Source organism: Calidris pugnax, unplaced genomic scaffold, assembly GCF_001431845.1.
Source record: "Calidris pugnax isolate Ruff unplaced genomic scaffold, ASM143184v1 scaffold20, whole genome shotgun sequence".
NCBI classification, from domain to species: domain Eukaryota; kingdom Metazoa; phylum Chordata; class Aves; order Charadriiformes; family Scolopacidae; genus Calidris; species Calidris pugnax.
Genome location: NW_015094510.1, coordinates 13,890,460 through 13,901,497, shown reverse-complemented (window position 1 = coordinate 13,901,497; position 11,038 = coordinate 13,890,460). Strand labels below are relative to the sequence as shown.

Below are 11,038 nucleotides of genomic sequence, written 5' to 3'. Positions count from 1 at the left end.
AATGCAGTATTCACTCATCATTGTCTACAAAAACACTGAAATCAGCTATTTAACACTTTGTAACGAGCGTAATGGCTCAGCAGAGTTATTTATTCTGCTTGAAAAACCTGTTTCTAGGCCTCAGAGGATTAGCCGAGAAGCAGCATAACCTCTCTGTGACCCTACCCGAGAAGAAGCTGGTCTAACTGGAAGCCTGAAAGCAGCGTTTTGAAAGTGGTGGCAGCTATGCATAGATGTGCTAGAGCTGATCTAAGCTAAGGGGAAGTTTTACAGAGAGAAAGAAAATAGTCTCAACATCAGAAAAGAGAAAGAGTTAAAGAAAAGGAGAAGTGAAAAGTAGGGTAGAAGACAAATGAAGAAAGAAACCCAGAATCAGCACAGCAACAAATGCATTTCAGGGTGCTGGGGAACAAAATATATAATTTAAATGACAGGTTAAAGGTATGTTATGACAGTCCATAGACGCTGAACAATGAAGAAATTCGTAAAATACAGATTTGGTCTTCCTGGACACTTTTTAAATGAACAGGAAGCATCATTGCCTCCAACCGCAGTGGATAACAGAGCAAAGAAGAGCGGGCGAGCTCTGCAACATAAAGCCAGGGCTGAACCCACAAATCTGGTTTCAGCTACCTGCCCGTGTTTGGTTTGGGAGGTCACGTTGATGTGGACCGTAGAGAGCTGTCCAGTTTTGTGACAAGGAAGGCAAGAAACGTGGGAAGGAGCTCTCAGCTGCCCAGGTTTGCCCAGGCCAAACCTGGCTCAGAGCACCCTCAGCTAATGGTACCTGGCAGCAGGGGGATGCAGAAGTGTCAATTAACAGGCACTGAAAGCACCACCAAGCTGCAGTTAGGGAAAAACAAAATTATATATATAAGTAACACAATGTATATATATTCACATATAAACCCACATATACAAATATTTACATATATATGTATATATTTATATACATACATATATTTATCTATAGAATGAATGTGATTTTATTCCCCAGCATAATGTTGAGGAATAAAACCACATTCGTTCCTGCACTGGATAATCAGCTGTCACATTCATCCTGCTATCAGCTAAGAGCCTTAAATTATACATTATTGTCCTTTGCCAGATAAGAGTATAGTATATATTAATGGTAGGAATAATCTTGCAGATCATATGAGCCCTCTCTGGATCAGGATAGGATCACTTTCTACAGACAATTTTCTAGCATTTTATCCTGGCTGAATTTAAGTGTCCCTGACACTTATTTTCTATCACTTTCTCGCAGGCTGTATTTCACTGTTAGTATCTAATGTATCACCAGAACTGTTTGTTCTGTTGTTCAGTCTAAATATTCTTTTTCTTATGCTGTTGGCTGACATACCTCCCACCTTACTGTAGGTCCCTCCTGAGAGACACACACATCTAATTACCCTGGGCTCTCTTAGCAGTCAATGGAGATCAATGAGCAGCTCCAGAGGATGCAGAGGCTGTAGGTGAAGGTTCCTGCTCCCTATGAGATGTTCTACAGCAACACTCCCAATTCAGGTACCTCACTGGGGGTGAGCTGAATCTGAGTCTGAAATATCACCCCCCTCCTCCAAACAGTCAGAGATTATTATCTTGTGATTTAATGCCTCGACCTGCAGACACTTGCAAAGTTAATACACATTATGACTGAAAATCCAGCCTTTTCCAACATCACTTTTGTTGCATTTCTCTGGATTATTTCCAGTTCTCCAATATACTTCTAGTACCACAGTGTCCTTAAATTATTACAGTTCCTAGGGTATACCAGCAACAGCTTCTTTACAAATGTCACCAAACACTAGAAATGTTACTTTGCATCCATTTTATATTCCAAAATTGCATCTAATTTTGTGCTTACTATGTGTGTGAACTAAGCAAATGTACTTTTTCTGGAAATATGAAGTCTGTGTGTTATTTCCTGGATGTGTCTGGTTTCCACACCACCTCCCATCTTTATGTCTGTGAATTTCATTTGTATCTTATTAACTTCTTCCTCTATGCACAAAGTGAAAAACCACCATCTCCTGCAGCCCACACCAACAGGGAGTTAGTTATTAGAAGTCCTCTCACTAAGGATTCATAGAATCATAGAATGGTTGGAGTTGGAAGGGACCTTAAAGATCATCGAGTTTCAGCCCCCCTGCCATGGGCAGGGACACCTCCCACCAGAGCAGGTTGCTCAAAGCCCCATCCAGCCTGGCCTTGAACACTTCCAGGGATGGGGCATCCATAACTTTTCTGTGCAACCTGTTCCCATGTCTAACCACCCTCACACTAAAGAACTTCTTCCTAATATCTAATCTAAATCTCCCCTCTTTCAGTTTAAAACCATTACCCCTCATCCTATCACTACACTCCCTGATGAAGAGTCCCTCCCCATCTCTCCTGTAGGCCTCCTTCAGGTACTGAAAGGCTGCTATAAGGTCTCCCGTGAGCCTTCTCTTCTCCAGGCTGAACAACCCCAACTCTCTCAGTCTGTCTTCATAGGAGAGGTGCTCCATCCCTCTGATCATTTTTGTGTCCCTCTGCTGGACTCGTTCCAACAGGTCCCTGTCCTTCCTGTGCTGAGGACTCCAGAGCTGGACTCAGTACTACCTGCTGACCATCCTCGCTACTTGTCAATTCGAGAGCAAGTGCCCTGGATGTTCCTGAGCTGGACTTAGCAATGCGTGTTGACCATGGTTTGTCTCTTGCTTCCTACAGATGGTTTAAAAGAGACGTCCGTGTCACTGGGATGACCCCGGGCAGGAGGTGTTGGGAAGAAATTCCCTCGCTTACGGCGTCACCGTGTTTTGTCTCGCAGGACGGGCACGCTGACACACTGCCCCTCATTCAAGTAGGACAAGCACCTTCATCAGCACGGTCTGAGATGTTGTTTTGACACCGTTTCTGTCTATACTTGTCTATTATCTAAAAATTCACTTGGCAGCGAGATGTGGCAAGTAACCCTGATGGGTTTTCAACTCTCATCAGTGCTTCCACGGCGAACGACTAATAAAGGTATTGAGACCGAGCAGAAATAAAGCGCTTTCTAATCAATAGAAACATGCTTTTTTCCTTTGATGCCCCGTTTAAAATGGGCAATTTCCATGCCCCATTTAAAATGGGCAATTTCCTAGTCTCTTACTAACAACAGCTAAAATGCCTTAATGAGTGGTACAACTGGAAATGTGGTAACATGGCCTGATCCTAAAGCAGCAAAATATCACCAGGCTGGCTTTTATGCTAAGACACAAAGCTCCTATTAGACAAAAAATCAGCATTTTTCAAAAAATATTGGAGAATACCTGGTCTGGTGGCATATGGAGTAACTTTCTTCTTGATAAGGGCTCAACGCTCTTACTAGCTAAAGGTCAACATAATCCTAAAGCTCCGTAAAACCACACCCTAGCACATACCTCATCTTTTTGTCTTCTGAGCCGACAAATATTTACACATTTAATGTTAAGTTTTTAGGGGTTTAGTGACCAAAAGTTAACAGTCAAAGGAACTATTCACATGACTGAAGTTAAGCCTCTGACTATGTGTTTGAACTGTCAGGACTTTGCACATCTTTTGTTCTGCCGAAATTGATAAAGGCAATTTTTTCTGGTGCTTGAGTTGCAAATCCTAAACCTGTTTCCCACTGAATTTTGTCACAAGGACATTTAATTTGACTTTTCAGGGCTTGTCAGTGTACGTGTGCAGAAGCAAAAGTGTCACAGACAGTAATTTAAAATGCAGAGATAATCAAAGAGCAGATGCCTGAAAAATATACTATAAAGTAGGGAAAAAAACCGAGGACCTCACAGAAACAAGGGAATTAAATTTACTATTACTGTGAATAAGTCTGTACATCATTTAGCAGAGAAATAACATAGTATTTATATACTATAGATTTTTATTATTGGAGTTATGGAAAAACGTACCAAGTGACTATTCATAAAAATTGTGTTTGCTTCTGCTGTGCTCATGACCAGTCTGTGCTTGCTCTCAGTAAGCAGTTCAGTTACACTACGACTAATGCATATGAAAACCAAAGTTTAAGTTTGCTCAAGTACTGTCCAATAGAAAATTCTGGATTTGCGCAAACAAATATTTGCCTCCACAGAATATGTTTTAGATGGGAAGAAATACTGTTGACACAGTTGAAAGGGAGATGAAAATTAGATACACAAGATTCAGACAATTAAGTGAATTCAAGAAGGATTTCTCTGTACCCTTCACAACTAGGACAGCCTATCTGCCTCAAGTTACTATGTGATAATGTAATAAAAAAAAAATATGTCACTGAGATAAATACTAATGCTCTACACATTCTGCTTTTCCAAATAATTCTGCATCAAAGAAGCCTGTTGGTTCAGGGGGGTGCGGAAATTCAAAAATCCCTCTATTTATTCCTAGCCTGAGATTTTAAAGATTTGTGCCTCATCACAACAGACACATTCACCCTTGATCATTCAAGAAAATCACACATAAATTGCAGAACTTTGAAACATCATGGAATGTGATGGCCCCTAGTGTAGTCAAGGGATACAAAGTGTGTTCTTAAACAAAGCATCTCCTTAAGTGCTTTCCTTTATCAGGGTTAGGATCGGTCAAAAGAAAACAATTCCACACAATCTTTGTCACTGAGAACTACAAACTAAGAGCTCACATTTCCAACACTATTAAATAGTCCCATGCAAGTGTTTATAATTCATGAAGACTAAAGCTAATCTAAAAAACTGGTTGGCTTGCTACTTTGTTCACAGATTTTCCAGGGGTAAAAAAGGGAGGGTCTATTTAACGTCTGGACCACTTTTCAATGATTTGATCATTTATTTCATTTGATCTTCAGCTTAATTATATATACCACTTTGCTGACTAATTAAAGATCAAACAGTTAACAATCTAAGACCTGCACTCTACAAACACTTAATTATGGAACTGCATTCATTACAGCTGTTTTCCAGAACGTGCTGCTTCTTTTGAGATGCAGTTTCATCAGTTGACTACAAACACAAGTGAAAATGGAGAAGTAAAGGAGAGCAAGATGATAACAGTGATAAAATCATGGTGGTGTTTTGGCTGATAAGGCATCAGTCACAGGCTGGATATACTTTTAACCCTCACTCCTACAATACAGTGCGCACAGCCTATATGCCTATAGATGATGATAAAAGATTCTGAAAGTCTTTCATAAAATCGGAATTTCAATGCAATCCCCATTACAACAACAACAAAAACAAAACCAAAAAGACTACCTACTTGGCCACATTCCCCAAGTGCAGGTATAATGAATAATTTAAAACAACTTTTCCAGATGATCTAGAAAGATACGATTTCGATTAGCATTAGAGTAGACCTGACTGACTGTCTTTTTTAAGATTGCTAGAATTGTCAATTTCTGCAAGCTTATTTTTTATAAAAGCTTGTGAGAAAACTTCCCCTTCCAAAAAGTTCAACATTATTTCACAAGAATTAAAATAAGGACTGAAAAATGTCTCAGTAGGCGTTTTGGAATCAGTCAGTAAACCCAATCAACCAACTAACCAGCCAACTAAAAACAAAACAAGAAAGGAAGATCAAGACTTGACTTGAACTTTCTATGAAAATGCAGAAGCAGAATTACAACTTTTTCAGAGCTGAAAGGTGAGAATTTTCTGGAGTATTTCTCTAAGAAGGAAGAAAAGAAACTGCGTACACCTTTGTAAATCATCTTAGAGACTACAGTCAGCAATATTAATGAACACAGAAAAGCCTTCTGTCTAAACTAACAGTGGCAGCTTCGTATCATAAAAAATTCTTTTCATTAAAGTCTTTAAAAAATTATTTATGAAGCAGTCACATGGGATTTAAAACACATATCAGACTGACTTGCCATGATTTTGACTGTCTTGACTAAAAACCCCATAGTACTCCTGTTTGTTGGCTTTATAATTACTCTGCAGAAAGACATAAACTACTGCATATACTAGGGTGAACGCATACAACTGTGTCACATAGGGAAGACGCCAAAGAAAGAAAATAACTAAAAGACTGTTTCTTCTGGTATCCTTAGAGAATCTGTGGTGGCAACAAGGCTCATCAGAAGAAATATTGCCTGTATGGGAGACAGATCTCCCATATTTGCACTGTGAAGATCTTGTTTTCTTGCACTAACCCGCATGGTAAGATCTGAAGGTTGAAGTAAAGGTTCTTCTGGACACTCACCCTCCCCACCTGGCAGCAAGGGCTGCTGCATCAAGCCCATCCGTGTGTGCTCATTCGGGAAGCGTGGATGTAGGAGATGCAATCCAAGGGGATTCCTCTATAACTGGCAACCCTCCAGCAGCCTTCAGCCTCCAGCTGAGGTAACGATGGGATTGCAGGACCATCTGCCCTGCAGCCATGAGCATTGACCACCGTGAACAAGGTGCTGGATCCAGCCAGTGATGACAAAAGCATTCTGGTTCCAGCTAGTCGATTGATAAAGTTTATTAAAAAATTAGCAGGGGGACTTTTTTGGAATAACTATGGAGTAATTTCACTTTCTGTCCGTAAGTGAAGGTGGTCAATTCTGTTGTGGCTGAATTTTGAAATATTTGGTGGTTTGTAAATGAGGTATACGATGAAATTTCTTTTCCCACTTTGAACAACAACTAAATAAAATTTCACAGAATTTCACTGAATTTTTAGAGTTGGAAGGGACCATAGATATAATCTAGTCCAACTTCCCTGCTGAGGCAGGATTGCCTGGAGCATGTTAGAGCATGTTACTCAGGACTGCATCCAGGCGGGTCTTGAAAATCTCCAAAGAAGGGGACTCCACAACCTCCCTGGGCAGCCTGTTCCAGGGCTCTGTCACCCTCACTGTGAAGAAGTTTTTCCTCATATTTGAGAGGAACCTCCTATGTTCCAACTTGTGCCCGTTGCCCCTCGTCCTCTCACTGGGAACCACTGAAAAGAGTCTGGCTCCCTCCTCCTTCAACCCACTCTTCAGGTACTTTTAAGCATTAATAGCAATTAAATTATCAATTTCAATGGTTTAATTTTAATTTCATAAACCTTGATGGATATGAAGAGGAATTAAAATCTTTGAGAATCCCATTTTCATGCTTAGACTGTCTTACAAAAAATGAAAGAAGCGTAAGCATATACATAATGAAAACTAGAAAGCAAAGAAAAAGATGTGTAACATGACATTCATATTTACTAACTACATTACAAAATTAATTTCAAACATACCACTTCAGATGTGCTTTGTGTAGTCTAGTCTGACAGTCTGTTAACTGACCACTGACCACATTATGCAGATAAGTGAACACTGTTATCTAAATTTCATTTTTTCTTCAGTTTCTCTTGTATAAGAGAATGATATGCAGTCGATTTAAAGAACTGTTTCACATGCTGTACTGAGAAGTTTATAACCCCAAAGACTACTGACTTTTCAAAATGAATGTGTTACTAAGTTAGCATGTGCAAAACCAAACATTTAACCAATTACAATACTACTGTTTTACTTCTTTAGGCTTGTTAGTGTCTATTGGGTACACACAAACTTTATAGCTCAATCCTTTTTGAGTTACTTTTGCGTAGATTTTTAAGGTTCAAAAAGATTCATCTGTATTCATAGCCTATGTGCTTTAAAAGTAGTTGGACTTTGTTCAAAAAATCATCTTTGAGCTGGGACTAATCATAGAAGACTTAATTCCTCTAGGAAATTGTTCTGGGAAAGTTATAAGCTCTAATAAGTTAGAAAGAATTTATAATGGAAGTTGGCTTGCAACCTCGGGCTCTCATCTCAAAAAATGTTTACACGTGTGAGTATCTCATTAAAGACACATATAAGGCTGTAGTATTGCATCAAGATGTAGACAGATTGTCGGCACCTTTGTGATGCTCTCCTGAAATATGCGAGGGTTACACAAAGGCTCCTTCCTGTAGGGAGCTCACGTTCAGGTAATATGGTCTTCAAGCTGTTCTGATTATCAGTTTTAAGGAATAATAACGTCTTGCTCTCAGAAGAAGGCAGGATCTTATTTAATTGCACGTCAATGATTTCGTAGGGTTCAGCACTGTCTGTTCAGTGCAGGCAGTGTTCCACAGCCACGGAAGGAGCAAGGGTTGCGAGTCTACCTCTCAGGTACCTCGAGACCTGAGCTGCATGTCTGCATTCCAGACATAAAAGGAATTAGGCTGCAAAAGGCAGGATTTTCTCAAAGCCACCCTTGTCCCCACACTGAGTGAGAGCTAGATAAGCTAGGTTAACAGGGAGAGGCAAGACGGAAGGGTGAAATTCAGGAACAGGCTGCAAAAGCTCCCACTGCGTGTGACCTTGAATCTTCACCCTTTTCACAAAATGGAGCTAGAAAAACAGCTTTTTTAGTACCTCAGTGATTAAACGCCATGTACTGAACATGAGAGACTCAAATCTCCCCTCTGCCTGAAGGAACTAACATTTACATCTCCCACAAGAACTCTCTAATGACTCAGCTATATGATATAACACCTCGGACTCTCACAACTCCTCTGCCATTAAAGCTCTACTACCCTTCAAGTGCTTAAATATTCACTGCAGAAAACACCAAGCCCTGTCTTTTTTTCTGCCATTCTGTTGACTGTCCTAACCAACGGGTTTCATAGTCAGGTTACAGAATTAGCCTGAGCCAGCCAAGCGCTGTGAACATTTTGTATTCCATACAAACTGGGTAAGTTTCAAAGAAGCATTTTGAGATACCTATACCAGCTCACAGGTGCCTGTGTTGGGAGACAAGGATGTGCTGCCAGGAGGTGGGAAACATAGAATTGTTTGGGTTGGGAAGGACCTTAAAGATCATCTAGTTCGAACGCCCTTGCCACAGGCAGGGACACCTCCCGCTAGAGCAGGTTACTCAAAGCCCCATCCAGCCTGGCCTTGAGCACCTTCAGGGATCAGGCATCATCTGAAGCTCTCCAGGTACCCTACCACCAGGCTGCTGGAGAAACGGGGGAGAGGGTGTGAACCTATCCACTGCTCCACAGGAAAGTGGGATGTTTCATTTATCACGTTCCTGGAGAGGGTCCTGCTGACGGCAGAGGTGGAGTGATGCTGATGGTGGGATCTGTGGGGCTGGTGTGGCCGTGAGACACCTGCCTACCTGCTGGGCACCCCCAGCTCTGTGCACACTAACAGCTGCAAAGACATGAAGAAGAATCTCCTGGCAGGCATCTCTGTGTTGAACATCTTCACAGGTCAGATGGTCATGGCTCCACGATGAGAAGCTCAGTTTGGGATGGGGGAAGAGCTGGAGCAGCCTCGCCATGATGGGCGCGTCGAGCTTCTCTGCCTAGCACTGAGGAGAGCCACAGGGTCAGTGAGGGAAGGTTGGCGGATCTCACCCCAATTCCATCCAGTAACTGAAAAATACCTTTTGTGTCCCCTCCAGCTCTCACCAGAAGCTCCTCCACACTCACACTCGTGTCACAGATGAACGATTTCACCTGGCCCAACCGCCTCCGGGCCTCGTGGCCCCTCAGCCCCGGCGGCGTCCGTGTCCCCACCACAGCACTGCCGTCCCCAACACCATCTCGCCGCCACCGGGCTCGACCTCCACCCGCCCGGGTGGCAGCAGCCGGGGGCCTCCGGTCACCTCCCGGTGACACCATCCTCCCGCCCCGGCCGCCCGAGCGGGGAGAGCCCCCGGGGGCGGCGGCCATTTCGGGGGCGTGAGGGGAGTCACTCACAGCGACCCCCGCCCGCGGGAGGCACAAAGGGGAAGGCGGCCCCCGATCCTCCGCTTCCCCCATGTGCGGGGCGGGGAAGGAATGGCCAGGAATATTCTGGACCGAGGGAGGGGAGGAAGGGAGATGAATAACTTGAATAAATCCGCATCGGAGCCGAGGAGAGGGGGAGGGAGGGAGGCGGCGGGTCATGTGAGGCACAGTCATGCTGCGGGCCGGGAAAGAGGCGGAGAGGGGCACCTGAGGGGACGAGGTGGCCTAGGTGGTGGGTAGCGGTCGCGTCTGTCTGCCCGCCCGCCATGGCCACAGCCTTGCCCCCTCCCCATCGCGGAGCGCCGCCATGAGAAGACGCCCCCCGCCCTACCCTGCCCTTCCCCCTCCTCGGGCTCGGCGCCGCTCGGCAATTTCCGCCACGCGAGCCGAGCCGATTTCCGCCGACCGGGGCCAGACGGGCTTTATGTCTGCCGGGCGGGCGCGCATGCGCGGCCGCCGCCATCTTACGTTGTCTCTCGCCTGCCCTCCCCTTTGGCGAGCTTTCCCCCCTCCCTCTCTCTCCTCCCCCCCGCAGCCCGGCGCAGCGCCCTCCTCCAGCGCTCCGTGAGGAGACGGGGCCGGGCGGGGGAGAGACCCGCGGCGGCGGCGGGGAAGCTGGGAGAGACCCGGAGGGAAGAAAGGACGGGGCAGCCGCGCAGGCGGGAGGAGGAGGAGGACTGATCCCAGGCGCGGTTCTGCGGAGGAAGAGCGGGTGCCGCCTGTTATAAAGGGGGAGGAGGCGGAGGGGGAAGGAAGAGCGTGCGGAGCGGAGCCTCCTCCAGAGACAGCCAGACACAGAGGGAGGAGAGAGAGAGGCTGCCCGGCTGGCTCCCCCTTCCTCCCTCCCTCTTTTCATGGACTCTCTTGTCGGGCTGCTGCTGCTGCTGCTTTTCTTCCCTCCTTATTCCGTCTCTTTCATACCCAAAATGATTCAGCTCCATGGCTGCCACTGACGGGGATGTCCCTGCCCGGCTCAGCCTGCCGCTGCCGCCCTGCTGTGCGCCAGTCCTGTACGTATCTGCGCTCTCCTACTACTACTACTACAGCGGCGATGGCGAGGGGCGCCGGCCGCTCGGCCGGGCTGCCCTGAGGGCCCTGCCGGGCTGCCCTGGCCCCGCCGAGGAGGCGGCGGCCCGGCGGTGGTGGCGGCCGCCGCCGCGGGGAGGGCGGTTCTTACCGGCGAGCCGCGGGGAGGAAGGGGGCTCGCCCCCGGGGCCGGCCGGCGACCGCGGCGGGCATTTCCTCCGGGGAGCGGCGCAGTCGGCTGGAGGTGGCGGCCGAGAAGGAGGAGGAGGGTGGTGGTGGTGGTGGGAATCCATAGGGGGTGTGGGGG

At 45.6% G+C, this 11,038-nt stretch overlaps 2 protein-coding genes across 2 annotated transcripts in view; one reads left to right on the top strand and one right to left on the bottom strand.

Annotated features, from left to right (window-relative positions):
* Window positions 1-8,938: 8,938 nt before the first annotated feature.
* LOC106902413 (translation initiation factor IF-2-like) lies at window positions 8,939-9,947 on the bottom strand. The gene is made up of 2 exons (XM_014965829.1): window positions 9,360-9,947; window positions 8,939-9,284 (listed from the first exon to the last, which is right to left on the bottom strand). Exons 1-2 carry the CDS (start codon window positions 9,877-9,879, stop codon window positions 9,193-9,195), a joined length of 612 nt encoding a protein of 203 aa, XP_014821315.1. The 5' UTR covers window positions 9,880-9,947; the 3' UTR covers window positions 8,939-9,192.
* A 269-nt stretch (window positions 9,948-10,216) lies between these two features.
* TSC22D1 (TSC22 domain family member 1) overlaps window positions 10,217-11,038 on the top strand; it is a 96,850-nt gene continuing 96,028 nt past the window's right edge. The window contains exon 1 of the mRNA XM_014965926.1: window positions 10,217-10,715. The gene's annotated coding sequence lies outside the window, so the exon portion shown is untranslated. The remainder of the gene's footprint in view (window positions 10,716-11,038) is intronic.